This window comes from Arachis ipaensis, chromosome B4 (assembly GCF_059453495.1).
Source record: "Arachis ipaensis isolate K30076 ecotype BB chromosome B4, ASM5945349v1, whole genome shotgun sequence".
In the NCBI taxonomy this organism is placed as follows: domain Eukaryota; kingdom Viridiplantae; phylum Streptophyta; class Magnoliopsida; order Fabales; family Fabaceae; genus Arachis; species Arachis ipaensis.
In genome coordinates this window covers 100048807-100073482 of record NC_142439.1, presented here as the reverse complement: position 1 = coordinate 100073482, position 24676 = coordinate 100048807, and the positions used below count along the sequence as shown (strand labels likewise).

General features: G+C 32.6%; 3 protein-coding genes and 1 pseudogene across 3 annotated transcripts; 3 read left to right on the top strand and 1 right to left on the bottom strand.

Moving 5' to 3' along the window:
* The first annotated feature begins 825 nt into the window (after window positions 1-825).
* On the top strand, window positions 826-1314 carry LOC148568561 (soyasapogenol B glucuronide galactosyltransferase pseudogene; annotated as a pseudogene).
* Window positions 1315-4041: 2727 nt separating this feature from the next.
* On the top strand, window positions 4042-7647 carry LOC107636586 (wall-associated receptor kinase-like 15). The gene is made up of 4 exons (XM_088484724.1): window positions 4042-4831; window positions 6278-6337; window positions 7205-7309; window positions 7526-7647. Exons 1-4 carry the CDS (start codon window positions 4042-4044, stop codon window positions 7645-7647), a joined length of 1077 nt encoding a protein of 358 aa, XP_088340850.1.
* Window positions 7648-12709: 5062 nt separating this feature from the next.
* On the top strand, window positions 12710-14486 carry LOC148568560 (wall-associated receptor kinase-like 20). The gene is made up of 2 exons (XM_088485293.1): window positions 12710-13402; window positions 13649-14486. Exons 1-2 carry the CDS (start codon window positions 13029-13031, stop codon window positions 14301-14303), a joined length of 1029 nt encoding a protein of 342 aa, XP_088341419.1. The 5' UTR covers window positions 12710-13028; the 3' UTR covers window positions 14304-14486.
* Window positions 14487-17585: 3099 nt separating this feature from the next.
* LOC107636587 (uncharacterized) lies at window positions 17586-23883 on the bottom strand. The gene is made up of 13 exons (XM_021122467.2): window positions 23781-23883; window positions 23257-23474; window positions 23017-23118; window positions 22973-22975; window positions 22337-22430; window positions 22137-22237; window positions 20949-21029; window positions 19519-19894; window positions 19165-19403; window positions 18873-19085; window positions 18106-18198; window positions 17877-17978; window positions 17586-17768 (listed from the first exon to the last, which is right to left on the bottom strand). The coding sequence occupies exons 1-13, from the start codon at window positions 23881-23883 to the stop codon at window positions 17586-17588; spliced, it is 1908 nt and encodes a 635-aa protein (XP_020978126.2).
* Between the last annotated feature and the right edge of the window lie 793 nt (window positions 23884-24676).

Genomic DNA, 24676 nt, shown 5'->3' with positions numbered 1-24676 from the left:
TCCGGGACTGATCGTCATCGTTGCTCCCTTACCGTCTATGTAATTTTATTTCTTTTTCGAATTTTTTTGTTTTCCAAAGGACTGAGACTTTGTTATTTCTATGTTTTCATAAGGACATTGATATTTTTGGCGGTGTTCAAATCATATGTCTCTCTAATTTTCTTATAATTAATCTGTAGTCAATACATTATCAAAGTCACATTTTTATACTATATGATTTTTTTAAGATATGTTACTCTTCGACTCTAGCAATTCAAATAGAAACCGCCTTTTCTAGAGTCTGTCGAAAAAGTATACTTTAATGTGATAAATATTAATTAATGTAAATAGAGAAGGTCGCTTAGATAAAACCAAAAAGAAAAAAGAAAAATGAGAAAAAGTGACACGAACAAGATTTCAAGCAGATAAAACAAGATTTCAGTCTCTGCTTCACATCAAGGTAACTAAAGGGTTCATCAAACATATATATCTCTGCATTCTGGATGGCAACAACTGCAATGGCAAACCTTCAGAGCTCTCTACCAAAAAGATCACCAACATTACGATCTATAACCTGGTTAAGCTTTAGATCAGCACAAAGCTCTGCCTTCTTATTTCTCATCTTTCTGATCAAGCACCTGCCCTACATTCCCTTGTCCTGCTTTTAGAATGTGGTCAACATACTGAGGCTTGATGATAGCCTATATATAATTCACAATAATTCAAAATAAGCACAACTACCAAGATGTATACACATTTTTTTCTTACGAAAAGTATGATATCTTTCCTATAAATTCAAGCAACAGCGTAAAGTTGAATAGTGAACTTTAATTTACTACCGGTTCCATGGAATCTGCAAAAGAAGAAGTTCATACTAAGATAAAAGTAATGTTCTTACCATTCGCATCAACAAGCCACATCATACCAATGATAGACATAGCCAGACTCTTCGCTATGCACGGGGTCAATGTTACCATAGTAGCCGCCTCATTGTTCCAGAGCTCCATCGGCCGTGACTCCTCGCTCGGCCGTTCAATCAGAACTCACATCGTTAAGTTCCCGGCTGCAGAAGTTGGTCTTTCTGTTAGTGTAGAAACATTCAACGCCAATACGGCACCGGACATGTTTTCCAAAATTGCAAAGGGACTAAATCAGTTGGAAAAGGAGATTGAGAAGTTGTTTGAGGAACTGGAGGCAGATTGCATTGTCACTGACATGTTCTACCCTCGGATTGTAGATGCTGCAGCCAGGTTGGGGATTCCTAGGTTGATGTTACTTGTTGGAAGCTGCTTTGCTCATTCGGCACATCACTCAGTTACGAAATTGCGTATTTAATTATTAAGAAAATACTAATGTCAAAATAACATCTATTATAAAGAGAGTAGACATAGCAATATTGATAATCCACTATCAAAAATCGTAGATTGATAAGCCAAAGAATATACCAATTGAAAAAGTAGCATTTGACAAATTTGAAATATAAATTGATAAATTTGTAGAATTTTAAAATTAGAAATTACTAAGAGAGTAAATTTTCTATTGTACTACATACATTGGACTTGATACTTATTTACAGAAACAAACTGACTTAACATATCTTCAGGTACATTAACTTAATAACAATGATATGCTGTAAATCATTTGTGAGGGGAACAAAATAATAAGTAACAAACTTTCCTAAACCTACTTGCAAAATCATTGCATTGCTTCTCTTTTGAAGCAGTTTTACAAACAAGCTTAATAGACACTAACTACTAAGCCTCTATATGACATAATTAAACAGTGATCCAGTAGGAAGACTTGAATGAGAAAAGAATAGACAATATGCACAGGTATGAAAGAAAAAAAACATAATACTTAGTTACTATTTTTATTGTGCAATAAGAAAATCAATAAAACATCACTGCCTACATATAGAATAGTGACACATACATCACCTTTAGATCATCCTCAAGAATACAAGTAAAATAATTCTGTAATTCAGATCTTTGAAATAGCTAATCCTAACAGCACATGAACAAAACAAAACAAAATCCTCTAACAGAACATCCAAAACCCAAATAATAAACAAAAATATCTAAAATATTACAATAGAAAATTTCTAAAGAATAGGGGAGTTGGAACTCACCAAATTAGGACCAGCTTCTTGTTGCACGAAGCTGGCTGATGGTAAGGAGGAAGCTGACAATGAGAGTCGAAGTAAGAAGACAACAGCGACGACCACCCCGGGGACCTGAGGCTTCTGCAGCCGGCGACGACGAGCGCAACAAAGGCACGGGACTGAGTGTGAGACGGTGACGAGATAGGGAGCGATGACGACGACTAGTTTCGGGACCTGTTGCTTCTGCCGTCGGCGACGACGAGGGCGATTGAGTTCGAGACGGTGGCAACTGACGTCTCAGAGAGCGACGACGAACTTGAGCGCGTGACCAGAGACAATGAGAAAGATCGGAAATGAGAGAGGGAGAGAGCTTGAGTGCCAGAGTCAGGAGCCAAATTCCAGTAAAAGAAATGAGAGCTCGAACTTAGTGAGAATGAGAAAGAAACAAAAGAGGAAGGAAATAGGATTTTCAAATTAAAAATTTCTTTTTAAGCATGACCCGGTTCGATTTATATAAATCAATTTGAGTCGTTAATTTTAATAAAAAATCGACTATATTAAACCAAATCTAATCACTATGTTATGTGTTAATAGATAATTAGTAAATATAAAATGTTTTAAAAAAAAGTTTTTGGCAACTTGATGTGAGTGACTTCCTGTATTATTTCTACATGCATAATGATATTTTGTCGTTTTCTCTTGATAGTGTCCATAGAGATGTCTGCACTCATAAAAAATAACTCCTCATTGGTTTAAAAAACGATTTCCATTGTACCAACAAAATACACAATAAAAAAAACACCCCATTAAAGACAAAAGATAGAGTTACTAGCTGTCCCAGGAATACACCGACCCTAACAATTCTTTTCATGTACGAGGTTAAAGGGGGAGAGCGAGCGAGCACTCCATGCCAACCTGCGTAAACTAGGATTATTCATTTTCATTCCTTCAATAAAGTAATTAATTATGAAAAATGTTAAATAACATCAAAATTTATTATTTTTAGTTATTATTTAATTATTAATTTAATTTTTTAATTTAATAATTTAATAATATATTTTATTTTATATTTTTAAATATTAATAATTAAACGATGACTAAAAATAATAAAAAAAATTTAGAGGATTAATACTTTTATTAAAATTTAGCTAACATTTAATCCGTAAAAAAATGAGTAATTCATATCATTGGATGAAATTTTACACCATTAAAAATATTAATGATGATTAATTAATGAATATAAATTATAAAATTTGCTGGTTTCCTAACATTTCTCAAATAACAAATTCTAATAGTACTTTAACATTTTTCATTAATTAATTAAAATAATGCCCTAAATGGTCTTCAAAATTTCCAATTTGCTTCGATTAAATTTTTCCCTTTTTAAAATGACTAAATATATCCCTCATCTTCAAAAACGTAAATCTCTGTTAGTTCAAATATCATCAGCTGTTTTAATATTGCTGATATATACAGTTAAGTGCTAATTTGACAATTTGCTGTAAGTTGACGTGGGTAAACAATGAATTTAACTCAAATTAGTGTCCAAAATTTATTTAAAATACTTAAATTGGTCCATATATAATTTGATTTAAATTTAATGTTTGTCCATGTCAGCTTACAGCAAATTAAACTGTCAAATTGACACTTAACTGCACATATTAATAACATTAAAATGACTCATGACATTTGGATTAATGGAGATTCACATTTTTAAGAGTGAAAGATACATTTAATCATTTTAAAAAATAAAATTTAATTAAAGCGAATTAAAAATTTGAAGGGACTATTTGGAGATTACTTCTTAATTAATTTACAAAATAAAATATAATATAATACTATAAATTAAATCACAGCAATAGTTTCACTCCATGAAACAAACTAAACCCATGCTTATAAGTTATAACTACTTCCATTGCTGCAACCATTGCTGCAACACCATAACTTGTAATTCTTCATCAATGACGATCATAGAGCACTTTCTTCTAGTCCTAATCACTACAATCCTTATTACACTATGCGTAAATGCTGTAAAAGATTGTCAAGATTGTGGCCACATCAAAGTGCCATATCCACTAAGCACTTCTCCAAATTGTGGGGACCCAAATTACAAGATTAGATGCAATTCCGGCACGCTTTGGTTCGACACAATCAATGGTTCCTCATACATTATCACCTCGATCAATCCCACGTTGCAGCGTCTTGTGATTCAGCCACCGGGTTTGGCCAACAACACGTGCATGTCACGTGATTTCAAGAACGAAGGGATGTGGCTTGACACAAACTCACCCTTCAACATTACTTCAAGTAACACTTTGATCCTCATGAACTGCTCCCTTGAGATCTTGACCATGCTGTTCAACTGTTCCTCGACGAGCATTTGCCATAAGTACATTGAGGAGGGCAATGCGGTAATTTCAAAGAATTGTGGCGTGACGAGCCACGCCTCGAAATTATGCTGTGATGTAAAGACCGGTGGGTCTGCTACTTCACATAGGATTAGGGTTAGGGAAGATCGTTGTGCTGCATATGCTAGCTTTCCCAATTTGGATCCCTCTTTGCCTGTGAGTATGTGGCAGCCGGGGGTGGAGATAGAGTGGCAGCTTCCCGCCGAGCCGTCGTGCAAGGTAGCGGGGGATTGCTTGGATGTGGCAAACTCTCGTTGTTTGCCGGATCCGGTGGCAGGTGGAGAAGGTAAGTGCTTGTGCAATGCTGGCTTTCAATGGGATCCGGTGAATGGAAAATGCCAAGGTATGTATGTAACAACTAACAAAGAATGATACTTTTTAATTTTTTTGGGAGGAGGTTAGGACGCTAGCAAATTTTATGATTTGTAGCTATGAATTAACTATTATTAATATTTTTAATGGTGTGAAATTTTATCCAATAATATAAAATTACTCACTTTTTTTTGCTGATTAAATGCTCACCAAATTTTAATAAAAATACTGATTCCTAAACTTTTTTTTTTAGAGTTTCTATCTTAAGCTTCAAAAAAGAAAAATAGTTTTTACTCTACATTATTCAATCTTATGCCAAAAGGTCAATTCAAGTGAAAAAGTAGTTGCTGTGAGATATAAGGATATTAATATTTAGCTTTAAACAGAAACTTTTTTTCAATGTCAACTATTTTTTAAAATTATTTTTTTATTTTTAAATCATAAATTTTAAATTCTAAATCATTCAAAAAAAATAATAATTTAAAAATAATTTTATAATTAAAAAGTAAAATACATTAGTTAAAATTGACCAATTAAAAGTTAGTTCGTTGCAAAGCTAGCACCAAGATGCCATAGTAACGAAAATAAATATATAAATAATTTGAGATTATCATTCAATATTAAACACCACATAAGATGTAAAGAAAAAAGATTATACATATGTACACTAAAAATCAATAAAAAAATTAATACTTATGTATTTATGTATCATTATACATAAAAAAAATACTATATATATAAAAAGTTAGTCATCAAATCGAACTTTTATATATTTTTTTATATTTATTATACATATTAATTTATATTTTTTAACTAAATAATTAGCTATCAAAATAATCAAATATGTCATATAATAGAATAATTAAATTTATAATAAATAAATAATTAAACTTATTTATAGTAATATAATACAAAATTATGAAATCAAATATGTATTTCTATCCGGAATAGTTGATTGGTAACTAATTTCTTTTGTATATATATTAATTTATATATTTTTAATTAAATAATTAATTATTAGAATAATCAAATTAAACTTAATGTAGTAAAATAATTAAATCTACAATAAACAAATAATTAAATTTGTTTATAATAATATAAAAAAATTTTGAGATAATAAATACATTTTTCTATATATAATAACTTGTTTTTAATTAATTTTTTATGTATATATATAATATAATCCTATATAAATATAAACTTCACAAAGTTGAATGTGGATCAATAATTTCCAAATCACATTCAAAATTATATTTACTGGCTAAGTTTACATAAGTTAGTTAGATGTACCTGCATGTAGATCGAAATCGTTATGATAAGTCAGTTGAAGGGTTGTTGCACATTGGTTGAATTTAGAGCAGTTGCTTATGCCGCTACAGTTCTGCGGCGATAATATAGTAGTTTTTTTATGTAGAAAAAGAAAAATCTTAGTTCCTAAATATCACTGATTTGACATTCATTTCGATTTTCCTCGTAGATACCAAGTGTCAGCATGGAAGAGGATGCAAGCTTCGTAAGAAATCCCCGCTTATTGGAGGTAATATAACTTCGTCACACAAAGATAATTTATTGTCATAATTAATTAATGATCATATTTTAGTTGCAACCCTCAGACACAATCAAGTTTATCGAATTTGGAGAATGCATGTGCTTCATTGCATTCATTTTCAGGCCAGATCAGTAAGGCTCATTTTTTATAATATAAAAATATTACTGGTATTTTTATTAGAAATGGATGTATTTGGTGTATTTACAAATTAGTACACGTATTAGTAGAATAGCTTTGACATGTGGAAGATGTATTGCCAACATGGGAAACGTGCTAAGTCAACACGTAGAGAGTGTGATGATATGTGTTCAGGTCTGATCGATTGGAAATATAATATGTGGGAGAGTGCTAGTCAATTTCTGGGGAGCGTGGTGACATGTGTCTGAATCTGATTGTTTGAAGATTCAACATGTGGGGGTGTGTTGAGGGTTCTCTCTAAATAAGGTAAAGTTCGATATCATTTCATTGCAAAGATGAGAGTTGTTTGATTGTATTTCTGGTGTGATGGATGGTACCACAAATTTGGTAGTATATGGTAAGATTATACGGAATACTCATGAGGGAGTGAGCTTTGTGTGTGAGAATCCGTTTTTGTTTGTAGTTCCATGCACCATGACGTTTATAGAGGTTCAGAACGGTTTTTGTCAAAACATGGAGAACAATATGTTTAAGAGAGTGAGCAATATTCTGTATCAGAATCCCATTATAGTTTGATGGTCTAATACAATTTGATATTATGCCGATTATTGATGAAGCAAATATGCAGAATATGTTCCATATTCACCGGCAGACTCAAGTGCAATCTGAATGTTGAGTTTGAAAATGTAGAATAAGATGGGATTCAACATGATTCAGATATAGAAGACGATAGAGTTGAAGTGTACGAAAGAATAATGAACAGTGATAGTGAAGAGGACTTCGAAGCTACATATGAAGCCGGCGATGAAGACGAGGATGGTGGTATGGGAGTGAGGCAACATTGGAGAATGTAGTGGTTTCTCCCGTAGCTAGTCAACCGATGGACGTTCCACATTTTATGCGTCACTTGGATCTTGACGTCATGCATACACCGGAATTCCCCGAATATGCAAACATAGCACATGATTACTAAATAATACATTTTTCTTAATCTATATTTTGGATGGATCAATGAGTGACGATTTTTATTTTGTGTAGGTATTTCTGATCCTGAGGATGGGGAGTTCAGGATCGGAATAAAATATAGTTCTAGAAAGTCTGTTGTCATAGCAATTAGAAGTTACACTATCTATAGAGGAGTCAACTACAATATTATTTAGTCCAAGCCACAGACGTTCTATGCAAAATGCAAGACGTATGGCGTGGGTGCAACCGGCTTATCCGAACCAACTTGATACAGAAAAAAATGTTGGGAGATATGAAGATACAACGTACGGTAGACACACGTGCACTATGGGAACGATTTCACAGGATCATTTTAAGTTGGACTCAGACACAGTTGTTGAGGCTATAAAACCATTGACGGTTGAGACTGACCCGTCCATAAAGGTTAAAAATATAATTGCGAAAATTCAGTCAAGGTGGTAGAATCTCATTACTCGTATAGCGTCTTTTACCATCAAATTTCACATCTCCAGTGAATTCAGATTTACGACACATAAGATTCCTGTTAGGTTAATATAACCAAAATATATTTATATATTAAATATAAGTTTAAACTTTAAATGAATACAGATTATAACAAATAAATATTTATTATACTAATTTACATCAATTTAAATATTTTATTACTAGTCATAAATAAAAAATATCTATTTCTTTAAATATTTAAAATATGTAAAATTTTTATTTTTGAAGATAAATAAATATAAATATTTATTAACATACAAAAAAAATTAGTATTTATTAATTAAAATATTTATTAACAAATAATATGTATTTATTCTCAAAAAATAATAATATTTATTTATTTATTAATATTTAAATTATTCATTAAATATACAAAAAATAATCACATTATAACAAAAAATTTAAAAAATATATATTATTCATATTTATATAATAAAATTATATTATACTAGACAAATAAAAATATTATTCAAAAATATTATATTATTTATTAAACTTAATAAATAATACTAAATACAAATAAAAATAATAATGCTAAAATAATAATTTTTTTTATTAAAATATTTATTTTCAAAATAATTAATAAAATTTATTAATAAATATTAAAATATTTATTTATTTATTAATATCTAAATTATTTATTAAATATACAGACATGATAACAAAAAAAATTTAAAAAAACTTATATATTCACATTTATATAAAATAAAATAATATTATGCTGGAAAATAAAAATATTATCCAAAAATACTATATTATTTATTAAATTTAATAAATAATACTAAATACAAATAAAAATAATAATACTAAAATAACAATGCTATGTCATTATATGATACTAACAATAACAAAAATTAAAAATAAATTTTTTAAATACATAAAACAAATAAAATTTATTATGTTATATAAACTAAATTATCCAAATAATTATTAATATGTTCTTCAGTTATCGTATATAATTATAAATTATTTATAAATAAATAAAACTTATCATTATTTTATGTATGAAATTATTCAATTTTTTTTAACATTAATTTTCTTCTTCTGATGCTCTTTCCAAATTCCTCTCTTCCTTCCTCTCCAAAATTTATTGTGACTGAATGAATGAATTTTTTGGGAGAAGAGTTGAGTTCAATTTAAAGAGCTTCAATCCTGCGTTGTTTATTTTTGGAGGAGAGGGTGTTCTCTGTATGTCAATAGTTGCTCCAACACGCTCTTTCTGTGTTGAATAAGGTTTTGTAATTCTTCGAAAACGTGTGAGAATCTCTGTGAAAACTATATAGAATTTCTGCCCAGCACGCCTCCTATGTTGATATGGAGCCGCCATGTGTGCGTCGCAGTCTGCGAAAGCTAATGGCTATTTCTACACATCAGCTCTCCCCTCCTCGCGTGTTGTCTGAAAGCCTCCGTATCGACGAAGACCGCTGGCTCACTCTGACGGCTCTCTACTAATATGTTTTCCGCGTATTGATTTAACCTTCAATTTAGCAAAACACTCCTATTGTTAATATTAGACCAAATTAAAACACCATTAACTTTTTTATAAGAAAAATAATTTCTGTATAACTAATAATATTTAAATTAATGTATAATTAACACATTTATTATAATTATTTTATTTTATTATATTTTTAGGAGAATAATAAAAAATGTATATAATAATTAACTAATAAAACATTCACACATCTAAAGAATCCAAATATATGCCGTTCAGATTAAAAAATGACATATCTAGAGGGTTCAGCTAAAGAGAACTAAGCATGAGTTTGATTAAGAGAAGATTAAATTAGTCATCTATAAATCTAGACAATATGGTCCAGCTAGAAAAATTAATTGTCAATCAAAACTTCGTAACCTGGTGCCCACACAATCACGTTCATAGTGCTCCCACATCAAAGCATTCATTAATTTTATCAAGAAGATCTAACAACAGAGATACAAGATACATATTAATGAGCAACTACCCCAACAATATGGGATGAAGCACGTGGAAGGTGTTAACTTCATCAATCATAATACATGTTACGATTACGTAGGGATGGTAAAACTCTTTGAGACGCGAAATTTTTGTGAAAACTACTTCAAATGAGAATTTAACTATGAAAAATTTTTTATGCAAAGATAGGAACGGAACTAAGGACAAAATTTTTCTGAGGCAGGCCCAGAGACCCGAGCGGGGATCTCCGTCCCGTTCCCGCTAATCCCCGAAACCCAAAACATATATATATAGAAACCCAAAATTTCTAATCTTCATTTAATTTACATAACCCTTCTTTAATTCAGAGATTCTTAACGTTGTCCATGCTCCATACTCCATCTAACCTCTCTGCAGCCATCCCCTCGCCATTTTCCCTTCTCACTGTATCGTCACACCTCATCGTGCTATCACCCTCACCGCGTCATGCTCTCTATTTGCGGCATTCCTTTCCATAACTCTGCCATCATGTCCATTTTCCTCTCTGTTGCTGCGTCTCCCACCTCGCCTACTGCTCTGTCCTCTGACTCGCTGTTACGTCCCTCCACTGCGTCATTTCTAAAAAAGTTACCATCTTGTCGTTTAGACTTTTTGTATAAAATTTTGCTTTTTTATAGGATAGATACTTGCAGCTCTATTCATATCGAAATTAATAATTAGTTAGAACTATCAGATAGATGAAAAATTGAGTACTCGTAGAAAATGGGGTCCTGTAAAAAATGGGGATGGGGAGCAATATTCCCCTACAGTAAAAAACGGAGAACAAATTTGAGGGCGGGGATGGTGAGCAGGGAGGCATCCCTGCCCCCGCCCTGCCCTGCCCCGTTGACATCTCTACGATTACGATCTTGATTCATTACCCGCTTAATTTTCCTTTATAATCAAATTTCATCGGGTATATATATAATTAATTTTATAAATAATATAATAAAATTAATTTTTTATTTATATTCAAAAAGGAATAAAAAATTAAATACAATATAGTATTTAATTTGATATTTTTTTGTATTTATAAAATGTTTGATTATGTTATTCTACTTCATTAAAATAAACTTGTAAAACAATATAAAATGATAGGTTGATTTTTAGTTTTTATTAGGAGGCATTTCGTAAACCTATTTATGAAATTAATAGCTATAATAAGCCCAACAAATTAATTTATCTTTTTAAAAAAAATGATTAAGTTTCTCTTTACCTTTTATTGTATTAAGAAAAATATATTTTTGAATATATCGATTTTTAATATTCAAAAAATAAAAAATAATTAATTTAACAAATAGAAATATTTAGAAAGAATATTATTGATGGACAATCTCTTAAAAATGGGTGCTAGTGGCCGTTTTAAAGAGTAAAAATTTTCAAAATAGAAGAAATATAAATTAGAAAGAGTAATCATAGGGAGTTATTTTTTTTTTAATTTTCAATTGAGATTAATAATATTTTTTAATTATTTGTTTATCTTAAATTTAGAATTTAAATTATATATAAATATAACATTTAACTCTAAATCTTAAATTATAAACTTAAATTCTAAAATTGATTAATATTGATCACTTTAAAATTGGTTCGGTATATTTTCTCAAATAATAATATAAACATGAACAGTATTCACAGTGATCGATATTCAATTAGGCTATTATTACACATATTAATCACTCAAAATCTTAGGCGTGAAGTGTTGATGTTTATTGATTTTAAATACCTAAATCAGAATTAATAGTGAAATAACTAGAAGATAAAAATAAATTTTACTCATTATATTTTTGGCAAAATTCTTCATCTCCAAAGAAGAAAGTTTTTATTATACAAAATTTATTATTTTTTATTAACACAAAATTTTAAGAATTAAATTCTAAATCCTATATTAAAAATAAGGTGGAAGTCCAAGATATGGCTATTATGATAAAGAATAAGGAAGTGTTACTGTATAAATGTCAAAAAAAACATCTATATGTATAGAATTTATTATGATAAAGATGGATGATCACATATATTTTAGATGGCTATCTTTCTTAATGTTAAAGGAATCTTTTTTAAGATAAAATTCAATTAAATGAGAGTTGAAAATGAAGTGTTCATACATGTATAAATAGAGATAGTATGGCATGTGTATTGGATATACTCAATAATATATTAGGTAGACAAAAAAAAAAAAAAAAACAGGTCGAACTTGTTTTATTTAGTATTAATTAATTATCGCAATAATTAATAAATGCTAAATAAGACAAATTATGAACTTAATTTTAGACTCAAACTTGGCTCATCAACTTATAGATTTAGTTTATTGAGCTATTAATGAGTCAAGTTCGAGCTAGCTTGACTCACTTTCAACCTTATTTATCAATACCTAAAATTTTAATGACATGAAGATTCCTTTTATACATTAGACTAAGGGCAGTAAGCAATTTATAAATATGGCCTAACGTGAAATTGGGCTTATAGATAAACATGATAAGTATATTGAATGATCCTTGGATATACTTTTAATTTAATAAATAAATATAAACATAAATTATAAATTCATAAACAATAGATTTTTAAATAAAATTTAAATTCACAGCGAATTAATTTTTAATTTATCAAAAAATAGAACTATATATCACTAAGAAAATTATAACAAGTTACTTCTATACATGTAAATAATGAAAAAGTATAGGTAAACAATGAAAATATTAAACAATGTAAACAATAGATATATCGGATGTTCATTTTACTAGTGTACGGATGGTTATTTTAATATTAAAATTTAGCGGGTTAATTTGGAGGTATAATGTATTTTTATTTAATTGGTGATTATTCATATTGTTCAACAAAGTTATTGTTCCCTAACATTCCCCGTAAATAATTTATGGATCTACACTATAGACGTTTCCTAAAGGGAGAATATTAGTTACTCCTAAGTCCTAACATTTCTGCTTGTTAATTACATCAGATTATCTCTGCTATGTTTTATTTAAGTTATTATTTTGTAATTTTGAAAATATCTGAATATCATAAGATCGATTCATATAGGAAAAGAAATTAACTTTCTAAAATATATTCTCAGGGTTGATATTGGCTGGGACTATCATAGTAGCAGGAGCTTTGTTCACTGTAATGGGCTATTACTTCCAGAGGAAAAGGATCAAGAGAGAGATCCAAAAAAGAATAACAAGCAAGGCACACTTCATACTCAACTCGGACAACAATGGTAGATCTGCAAAAGTTTTCACCATAAAGGAAATCACAAAAGCAACCAACAACTTCTCGAAATCCAACCTCCTCGGCGCCGGCGGCTTCGGCGAGGTTTTCAAAGGTGTTCTGAACGACGGAACCGTCACAGCCATCAAGAGAGCAAAGCATGGCAACATAAGAGGCATTGATCAAATCCTCAATGAGGTTAAGATCCTTTGCCAGGTCAACCATAGAAGCTTAGTGAGGCTTTTGGGTTGTTGTGTTGAGCTTCCAAATGAGCCTCTTCTTATATATGAGTACGTCCCTCTGAATCTGTCATAATAAATACTTCTTTTTTATTTTATTTGCTTTAAACTCCATAAATTTGCCATTAACATTTTAAAGATGGAAACTCAAGTAAAGTTAACTTTATTTGAAATTGAAATTGATAGTTTGAGAATCATTAAATAAAAATTTAATCAAATTAATTAAATTATTTAAGTGCTTTCAACTATCAATTTTACCTCATCAGTTTTAAGAATCATATTCAATACTTAAATTAGGTATGTCTCCAATGGCACCCTCTTTGACCACCTTCACAACAAGAACTCCAGCAAATGGATCCGTCTTGGATGGCATTCAAGGCTAAGAATCGCACACCAAACAGCTGAAGGACTTGCGTATCTTCACGATGCAGCCATACCCAAAATCTACCATAGAGATATCAAGTCAAGCAACATTCTCTTAGACGAAAAACTCGACGCAAAGGTCTCAGATTTCGGGCTTTCAAGGTTAGCCGCCAGCGAAGCGACCCACGTGACAACCTGCGCTCAAGGGACACTGGGCTACCTTGACCCAGACTACTACGTCAACTTTCAGCTCACAGAGAAAAGTGATGTGTATAGCTTCGGTGTTGTTCTGTTAGAGCTACTGTGTTCTAAGAAGGCTATTGATTTCAATAGAGAAGAGGGGGATGTGAATTTGGTTGTTATGGTGAAGAAGGCCTTGAAGGAAGGGATGTTAATGGATAAAGTTGTTGATCCAATGCTGAAAATTGGAGCTAGTAAGTTGGAGTTGGAGACTATGAGGGCTTTTGGGTCTCTTGCTGTTGGGTGCTTGGATGATAGGAGGGACAATAGGCCCTCAATGAAAGATGTTGCTAACGAGATTGCGTGCATTATTGGTATTGTTGCTGATGCTAAGGCTATGGGGTATTAATTAATTAGAGGTTTAGTTGTGAAAGGAAAAGTAAAAGAGTAATGCTAAATAACAACCTGTCAATTTTAGCTAATGCTAAAAACAAATTGCTAAACAAATCCAGTATGAATTTCACTAAAAAAAATATTGAAAAACTCATTGTGCCTCATTTGGTTGATGCTTCTTATCATTGTTCCTACTAGTTAACTATTTCTCTATTTAAAAATATTATATATATACTAAAATCAACTACTAAAAATAACCATCAATATATTTGTGTATTTACATATTATTTAATTTATTTTTAAGAAAAAGTCTAGGGGCTAGTAGATTTTGTGTTTTTTAGCCATTAATTAGCCATTAATGATGTTTTTAATGGTGTGAGATTACATCTAATGGTGTAGAATCATTCAATTTCTTTTTGATGATTAAGTGTTGGCCAGAATTTAATAAAAGTGCTGGCCTCCTAGCACTCCTCTATTTTTAATATGTATTTATATTTTAACATACATATATTTTATACTAATAGCTGATTTTTGTAACTAATTTTAGTGTTTACCTATCATACTTGTTCTCTATTACATGAAGCAACATTTGGTAATTACTATTTACAACAAAGAAAAATTGAAGTATTTTGCAATCTTTCTTTTGAATGCTCACCTTTTTTTTAAAAGAAAAAAGATTTTTTTTATTATTTTTCATCGTATCCTCCTATTTTATTTATTTTTTATTTTTAACAAAAATGTGAGCATCCCAATTATAGTGTCAATAGAAATTAAAGAGAGGGAACTAAAAGATAAACAAAAAAAAGGTGTTAAAAGCAAAATTAACTTGCAGGAATTAAAGTAACAGGAAATTAAAAGAAAAATGAAGAAGGAAAGATAAATATAAAAAAAAGAACATATAAAAGCAAAGAAATTTTATTAAGAAACACTGAAAAAGTAAATTATAAGTGTTTGAATTTAGAGGACTTATTTAAAATTTTCAATTTTTACTTTGTGATGCCAAATATGTTGAGAGTTTTTTAGGTTTATAAGTATCTTTTAAAAGAACTGAATTCTCTATAATATAACCTATGATCCTATTTATAGACTTTTCTATGTCAACTGACAGTTATACGTTACAAGAAAAAAGGCCTATCGCCATTTTTTTCTTGCCACGCTTCAAAAGCGTGGCCCAAGAGTCAACAGCCACGCTTTTATGAAGATGGCAATTGATTAGAGATTTGGCCATATTTTAGATGTCACGCTTACCAAAGCGTAGCCATAAAGAGAAATAGGTACGCTTCTAAAGCATGTCCAGTTTTTTTTTTGTTATAGGCATGTTTTCGAAGCGTGCCCATTTCCTCTAACTATTTGGGTACAAAAAAGTGTGGCAAAAACATTGTTTTTTTATTACATGCTTAAACTTTTTTTTGTTTTATTAAAAACGATGCCATTTCATCAGGGTTGGACAAAACTAAAAAATGAAAAGCCTAGCATAGTCCTTAACATTCTCCTCCTTCCTCTCATCACTCTCTCATTGAACTACTAAAGGTCTGAAGCTTGGAGCTCTCTCATCTCATGTCTCTTGTTATGTCTCTCGCACTCAAGCTCTCTGGTCTACGGTCTCTCTTACTATCTCGGCCTCGCACTTGGTCGTCGTTGTCGCTCTTTGTGTCATCACCATCTCGCATCCAGTCGCGCGCCTTCCCTGCGATCATCATCGTCAGCAACAAAAGCAGCAGGTCACAAGCTAGTCATCGTTGTCGCTTTCTATCCTGTCACCATCTCGCATTCAACGCGCGCCTTCCCTGCGCTCGTCGTCGCTAACAGCAGAAGCAGCAGGTCCCAGTGCTAGTCGTCGTTGTCGTCTTCTTGCTTCGAGCCTCGTTGTCATCTTCATTCGTGCAACTAGAATCTAGTACACGATTTGGTGAGTTCCAACAAATTCTCCTATTCCTTCTGTTTCAATTTTGTTGCTGAAATTTGTTGCTGAAAGTTGAATTTATTTTTGAAAGTTGAATGTGTTGTTGAAATTTGTCACTGATTATCAAAACTGAACCTTGAATTTGTTGTTGTTAATATGAAATAATCACTTAGTTAAATTTTTTTGTTGTTGAAAATTATCATAGTTTAATTTTTTGTTGAAGATTATCATCTTTATATGAAGATAATTTTATGTGACTATCATATTAGTGGTTAGTAATAAAAATATTTATTCATATGATTAATTTTTTGTTATAGAGTTAATTTTATTGCAGCCTATTTTTGACTAGACTAAGTTTATTTCAGACTTTTGGTAGTTCTTTATCCGCTGTTACTGCTGCTACCACCTTTTGTATTTTGCCTCTGCTGCGATGCTGCTGTGGTACTGATATGCTATTGGTCTGCATAATAGTTCTCATTATGCGTGCTACTGTGGTAGTGCTGCTCTACCACTACAGGACAAGCGGTGAATAACGGCGGTTTATTTGTCGAATTGCGGCGGTTTTGATTGCCAGCAGAACAACATCCGTAGCGCATAAAGGCGCGAGAGTCACATTTTGCGACGGTTATTAGCAACCGCTGGCATAACCGCCGCAAATCAGCGGTTTTGTGTCGAACACCTTAGTGGCGGTTTATAACCGCCGCAAGTTCCTGGATCGTATTTAATGAAATTTATTTGCGGCAGTTTTAGAACCGACGCTATTTGTTGCTTCGTTTTTATGTATTTTATTCGCGGCGGTTTAGAATCGCCGCTATTCCGAGTTCGTTTTTTCTTATTTTGATTAATTTTACAAACCTGGCCCTTTTTAAATTAAACTAATTTTAATTTAAAGAATCTTAACGTTACTTAATTTTTTTAATTTTTTTATATTTTTATATATTTTTCCGTCTTTTTTATTTAAAGAATATTATACTATTTTTTCCTATAAAATTCAAACACTATGGGAAAAAAAACTCATTAATATTTAACTGCGAAGCAAACTAACATGTCTATTTTAATAATGTCAATAAAGTATTTCAATACTCATCCAAAAAGGTAAAGTACTTGGCTAATAATTAATTCTCCATATTTAACATAAACAAAACATATCCTGAGAATCAAAGTATCACGTAAGTCCTAATTTCTATTTTCCTCCATGTCTGTCCAAAGAATTCATCCGTGCAGCGATGTCTGGAGGCAGCTCCCCACATTGCTGTTGGACCAGATAACTCAGCACACTCTCTATTACCTGCCTCTTCGTTTTCTCTGCTGCTAATTCATCCTCCATTGCTTTCCTCTTCAATTTTTAGGTCATCACCTCCGCTTGTAGTTCACACAGCATCCTTTGGGCCTCTTCTACTTGAGCTCTATCCACCGGCGGCTGCGAGAACTCGAAAGGAAGAGTTGACTTCGTGTCGGCCCGTGTCCCATCCCACGCACTCTACCCGGGTGCTCTTTACCCAGAGCTTGGGCAAGGGAGTCATTTTCTGACAATATTCTTGTAGATTCATCCAGTTGCTCAATCTCAGATATTTTTTCCTGCAGGCATAAACAAAATTACACAATCACACTAGGCTAATAGCATACTCAAGACATTTTATTTGCTAAACCCAACATGTTACAACATATATGACTAAGTGTACTTACACCAATCCTCCAAGCTTCTTCATGTATATAGCTGCCATAAGATCTTTTGTGCTTTAGGATCCATACTTCTCCCCTACCAACTGTCCTCCCTTGTATTTGTGACTGTGACAATACAATTTATCCCATGAATTTCACTTCTTTTAATTTTTGCAATACTTCTAACATTGTTTTACTCTATGAATAAATCAACGCTAAATGTCACTTATACTTTATTACAATTTTAAATTACCTCTTCTTCTCTAGCCCTAGCCAAGCTTTTAGATCTGCCAGTATGCATGTAAAGTTGCTTCTTTCGATTCAACGCGTTTTGCTTGCACTTCGCCTATTAAAAATCAATAGTAAGCTTGAATTCAATGAAGTAGTAAATATAGCTATGTATAGTATACATACATCCTACGTTGCATGAAACTAAAAATAATGGGGCATTAAGTATAGTAGTCAAGACTTTGAATAAACTGTACGTAATCTAAATTTAAGAATTGCTTTAACAAAAAGAATAGTTTTATGGATGCAGTCCCTATTTACATATAAGAAGTTAACAACTTTATTGTATTTCTAATATGCAAATGCAACCCATAACTCATACCACAACTAACGAAAAAAATATTTAGCAAGCCCTGTGAGATAGTCCAATAACAATCATATAGCATAAATTATAATAATATGGGTACTCAAATTAAATTAAATGTCTTATATGGTAACCTACAAAAAATAAGGTTCTAATAAGGAAGAATGGTGTACACCAATCTCAGCATCATGCATGTATATATTATCATCTTAGTCAAACATTCCTATTGGTCTGTGACCTATGCTGGGAATTAATATATTAAAGTGAATTAATCATGTATATTAATCAACAGGGTTCAAATTCAGCTCAATCGGAATAAAAACTATTTATATATACCAAATCATATCAAGTAAACAAATGGATTACATTTTTTGATTTCAATGGAATTCATTTTTTAAAAAAGTATATGTATTAAATGAATGGGGTACCTTTGTTGCAGGATCATTACGATAATCAATGAACCACTTCCAATGCTCTCTAGGAATTCCCTCCGGGCGCTGATCAAGATTCTGCTCAAATATCCTTGTTGGTTTGTAATGCGAGTCAAACAACCTCCCCCTCGTGTCCTTCCAGGACTTCCCCATTTGTTGCAAAAGTGTTTTCTTGATTCTACCACTGCTATCCTGGAAGTGGAACATCTCCTGCAACGACAATGTCCAGCTATAAGTAATTGCAAGTTAAAGGTTCGATATGATTAAAAAATTTGCCGAACGTCATTACCTTTATACAATCATCATAAACCCTGTCTTTGTCCCGCACCTTTGCCCAACTCTTTTCACAGATAGGAAATTTGCTATAATCAGAATCCAGCGCTCCTAGAATGCCACTTAACAGGCCAGCTCCATCTCCGACTGCCTGCAGTTCCTCATTGAACCTCAGGATGATCTTGCTACCATTAAGAGACCGCTCCATAGCCTCCCTCACACTCATTTTAGCTTGCTTGATTATTCCTTCAGAATCTATCAATAAAGAAGAAAAAATGTAATTTATGTGCTCAATGTGCCACACGTGTAAGGAGCATAACAATATCATTAGCTGAACAATTAAAAAGTTTTATCGTTCAACACTTGTTACCAATGAGATCAACATCCCAAAACTCAGTAGTCTTTCGTCGTTTGTGCTTTGCAGCATCAGAAGCAGCAAACATCCTGTCAATGTGTTCCTCAAACGAATCTACCTCGTTCGCCTCCGGGTCAATGTCTTCATTGCACGGTTCCGTCACTTGTGAACTGTTAGTGGCTTGTGGCTCAGGTCTTGGTTCGCTCCTAGGTGGACAAAAGAGTTGCAGAAGAGCCGCTGCAGAAACACCACCATTACTGGGGGGCGGAGGGATGAGCCAATTATTGTCATCGGATGGTGAAGACACAGGAGGTGCAGCTGGAGGCTGCTGACGTGGTGGCTCTACTCTTGTGCCTTTCTTGAAGCGAGCTTTCCTGGGCATCTTACAATCCTAGTCAAAACACATGTATCATGCCAAAAAAGATTAATTCCTCATGGAAGAATAAAATAATTAACTAACAAATAGCATTACTCACATTTTAATTATGTAACAAGGTATTTAAAACCAATCTATATATGTACATATCTTAATTATATAAATAGAATCTCTTTTTCCAAATGATCCAACTACATGTAAATTAGAAGAATCAAATTAAATTTCAAAGGGAAAGCTATTAATGGACGAGGACGCCAATAAAGCCATAGGATATTGTCATTGGAAAAAATGAAACCTAGTATACAGAGCATAAATAAATTATGAGTTTTCCTAATTCTCTATTTGCATGAGCCACATCTACTGCATTACATTATTAATTACCATTTTTAATATTCCTATTTATCACAGGTGTATTAAATTCTAAATATTTTTAATTAAGGTACTATGATTAAAATTAACATCCATCATTAATAATCATAACAGAATTAATTAAGAAACCATGATTAAAGTTAACATCCATCATTAATAATCCTAACAGAAGTAATTAAGAAAATATGCCTAAAGTTTATATTCCCAAATTTACATGACCAATACCTACTCCATTATATTCACCATTACCGTTATCAATGTTCATATTCCTAGCAAGAGAACCGATCGCAGATTTTTTTAATCAAGAGAATATTTTTTTACTTAAGATAATTAAATTATAAATTAGAAGGAACTATCAGTGGCCATATTCTTTATTCCTTTTTTACAGTAACATTGAAGATATGAATATGCAACCCCCCAAACAAATTATATATTATATGTGAATGCTAATACGCACATGGAATTCGAGTTAATGTTAAGATGATAAAAGATAAAAAAAGAATGATTGAATGCAATTAGAAAGGGTCAGCATCTCAATTAATTGGTACTTGTGGCCAGCGGATGTCAAGTAATGTGGTTTCTTCATAATAGCATTCTTACATAGTGCACCCATTCAACTAAAAATGCTCAGGTCACAAATAGATAACTGACCAAATATGACAAACATAACTATGAGCATGAAAGAGGTGAAACTTGTTACCTCAACGAGCACGACGACCGTGTGGAAGAGGATTTGACTGACGACCGTGAGTGAGCCAAGGGCGCACCAATACCGAATACGCTGCTCGGAATAGACCACAGGGAAAGTGAAAATAAGGATTCAGCTATGGGAGGATTGTGAATGTATGCGCAACTGGGGCTGGTGTGAGGAAGTTTTGGAATTTATTTATTTACTTTAACCGCTTCAAGGTTTTACGGCGGTGTGGGCCTTGAGATAGTATAAACCCACTACTAATTCAGCCTGTTTTCATAATTATAAAAAATGACTAGAAGAAATCTCAAATAATACTACTACTAATTCACAGTTTTCATAATTGTAAAAAAAATAATAGATCAATCTTAAATTTTGTTCACTAATCTAAATACATAAAACAATAAGACTACAGTGCTATGTATTCTACCAATATATTACAAATTAAAGACCAAAAGAGTGATTATATAGGAATATAATTTGCTTTACTGTGTTTTATATTTTTTTAAAGCTTCTAAACACATTTGGAGATATCAAGGGATGAGACCCTTTATCTTGCGTCAGGAGTTTTATTTAATTGAATATTGGAAGTGAATTCAAGAATGGAAAATCCACGCCTTGTATTTGTTGTGAAGACAATTTTCACATATTGTCTTTGAATAGCTGGCTCAAATAGGCAAAAAAGAATTTAACCATCGAAAAAGTAATAAAAAGGTACAAAAAAAATTGAAGAGGTTAGTTAAATATCTTTGTATAAATCTCTTTAATATATTTTAAAATAATGCGATCACATTAGTCCGTATCATAATCTAAACTACATGTTCACATCATTGATAAAAAGAAATAGGATGGAATCTTCAAGACAGTGGTAGAATGTCTACCTTAGAAGCTTTTGAAGGATTATCGAAGAAAATGACTTGACTTTATATAAAAATCAGCAGGTTCTTATATATATTATGCATTTAATTGTGTTTGAAATGAATCCAAATTGAATTTTGTGCAAAAACACAGAAAGCGAATAGAAATAACAACCAAAACATAACGGGGATTCAATCAAACAAATAATGAGTAACAGTATTTGACAAAAACACCATCACAAGAAAACAGGGTAGAGATGGATCAAATCAGCTGGTTCTCGTTTGGTGTTTTATTGAGGTCATAATCTCTCATGGTAGCATTGTGACCGGTCCAAATAACCTCATTGGAACTGTTGCTGGGCACGACTTCTTCTTCCAGTGAGTCTTGAACTATCTCCCCTAAATCTTCTGTTTCCTCTTGAAGCTTCTCTTGAGATAATCCTGAAAGTTACATCGTAACAAAACTCTTTGAATAAGATTACTAAATTTTATAGAGAACATGGTCTAGATGCCATATTATACAAGGCTTGTTTGACTTACGTTCCCAGATTTTCGTGAGTCCTCTTTCTATGAAATAGAATTCCTCTCGGGCCGCAAAATCAAGTTCAACCAAGAGATTGTTCTCGCATCGGGCCTAAATCAGAACAACATGATCATCAGAACAATTGGGAATTCCAAGAAACTAGGAAGACATTACGTAGGGCAATCTGTACATGTTCATGGGGAGGGGATTTGTTGAATCAATTCAGCAGGATTCAAACCAAAGTTTTATCTATTAACCTGATAATATTTATTAAGTTATGCTTTCTCAAGAATGCAATAAAGGAGACAAGAAAAAAAGTTTTTGCTTGAAATATAGATGCTTTATACAAGAGTTCATTCATAACAATCACAGCACACAGCAGGAAATGATGATCCACATTTGTCATATTTTTGATATGATTCACTATTTTCACAAAGCACAAGCCTAACTCAGCAAGGATTTCACAAGCACAAAGCACTATTGGGAGAACACTAGTCATATAGAAAATAGTACACAACTTCACATCTAGATTCCTTGCTATTGATAAACCAAGCATGATATGATGCCTAACGGCAACGATCTAACTGAGCAATAATTAAGAAAACAAATGATTACTTAAATATAACTATCACATATAAATATAATATTAGTACCATCTGAACAAATCATATAATTCATGTGTAAGTTGATTTTATACCTTGACCTCCTCCAGTATTTTATGGGAATGTCTAGCATCTGTAGTTATGAAGAATTCGAAGCCAAATTTCTTCCGGTACTTCGCTCCGAATTGACACAGATCCTACAACATTCAGAGTCATATAAATCAACTGATAGTTGACACAGTCTTATGGTTATAGGATACTAAACACACTAAAATAGTTGTCGCCGTTCGACGAGGTAAAAGAACCCTTGACGGTCAGCCAGATTGACCACGTACAGATATTAGTTCAGTAGGCGCCCTACTAATAGCAGTACCTATGTGCCTGTGTGCGGAGAATGCATCCAACCATGCTCTAATAGGCAAATTGTTGAACCATAAATCTTGAGCGAATAAAATTGCGTGCTCAAGTGAAGAGAACGGAGATGCCTCTTGCATCGAGCGGACGAAAAAGAAGCTGCTGGCACACATAAAGAGGTCATTCTCTTCCAATTTCCCTGCATAGTCCCAACACATAAAAGGGTGAGCAAGAGAACTCTAAGTATACAGGTCAAGCATATTAAATGTCAAGGTACAGACACTTAAAAAGTGCAAAATTAAATAAGATCAAAGTTGAACCAGACGTCTGAAATCTATCATTATCCTAGTTGCTTATAAATAAAATTGCAAGAGTATAATAAGGGGAAAGGTACTATGTTAATGGTACTAGTGTGCATGTTATATATTGCTAGCCAAATATATTTATAAATCAGCAGCCTCTTCTCCGGTATCAATTGCGTCAAGAGTGGGTTCTTCTAAGTTACCATCCCTTGCCAACGAGATACCTTCAACATCACGCTTAGACAAATCAGTTAGACTTTGTTGGAGGGAAAGTTCGACCTCACAATGTTCATTGTATTCACCCATGTCAAACAAATCTCTCGGCTTCACATGGACTACTACACTCCAGTCCTTATCGACTTCATCATCCACATACTATACAAGGCGAGCCTCGGAAGCAAGAATGTACGGCTCGTCGTCTTCACGATTACCAGTGTGAATCGGATTACTAAAGTTGACATAGGTGTGTCCCAAAATGTCTTGCTTTATGCCTCTACCAGACGTGGTGTTTGCCCAGATACATCTAAACAAGGCCACAGAAAATCGACCACTGTAATTTAGCTCAATGATATCTACCAATCTTTCATAATAGGAGACGCCACCAACAGCCATGTTACTGTCACGAGCGCTTGCATAACTTCTAGTGTCAGAAGTGACACAAACCCCGCTATTCTGGGTTCTCATTCCTTCCTCTCTTGATAGGGTTCTAAACCTGAATCCATTGACATTGTACGCCTTAAAGCGCTTTGCCTGAATATTGGGTCCACATGCGAGCCACTGCAGTTCTCTCGGGTGCATCGTACTTCCCAGTGGTATCTACCAATGAAATATACATGTTCAGAGTTGAGTAGCAGGAGGCAAGATATCAACGAAACAATAAATGGAAGAGCCATACAGAAGATTCACCTCATTCTTGAACCACTCGGCGAATTCTCTATGGACAACCCTGTCAATGTAGGCTTCATTTCTTTTGCCAATACTTCGTAGCTGTCTTTTTCTGCTAGCCCTAAAATCCCTGAGCATACCATGTGGATTTATTGTTAAAGTTATAAACAAATATTGCCTTCGGGTACTATATGAGCCTAAGTTTAATAACTGC

Coding starts and splice junctions, on each gene's coding strand:
- LOC107636586 (XM_088484724.1), top strand. CDS start 4,042: ATGACGATCATAGAGCACTTTCTTCTAGTCCTAATCACTACAATCCTT. Junction 6,338..7,204: donor GAAATCCCCGCTTATTGGAG/GTAATATAACTT, acceptor AACATGATTCAG/ATATAGAAGACGATAGAGTT. Junction 7,310..7,525: donor CGATGAAGACGAGGATGGTG/GTATGGGAGTGA, acceptor TATTTTGTGTAG/GTATTTCTGATCCTGAGGAT.
- LOC148568560 (XM_088485293.1), top strand. CDS start 13,029: ATGGGCTATTACTTCCAGAGGAAAAGGATCAAGAGAGAGATCCAAAAA. Junction 13,403..13,648: donor GAGCCTCTTCTTATATATGA/GTACGTCCCTCT, acceptor TACTTAAATTAG/GTATGTCTCCAATGGCACCC.
- LOC107636587 (XM_021122467.2), bottom strand. CDS start 23,883: ATGGGTGAATACAATGAACATTGTGAGGTCGAACTTTCCCTCCAACAA. Junction 22,238..22,336: donor ACTCACGAAAATCTGGGAAC/GTAAGTCAAACA, acceptor TGTAACTTTCAG/GATTATCTCAAGAGAAGCTT. Junction 19,086..19,164: donor TTTATGATGATTGTATAAAG/GTAATGACGTTC, acceptor TTGTCGTTGCAG/GAGATGTTCCACTTCCAGGA.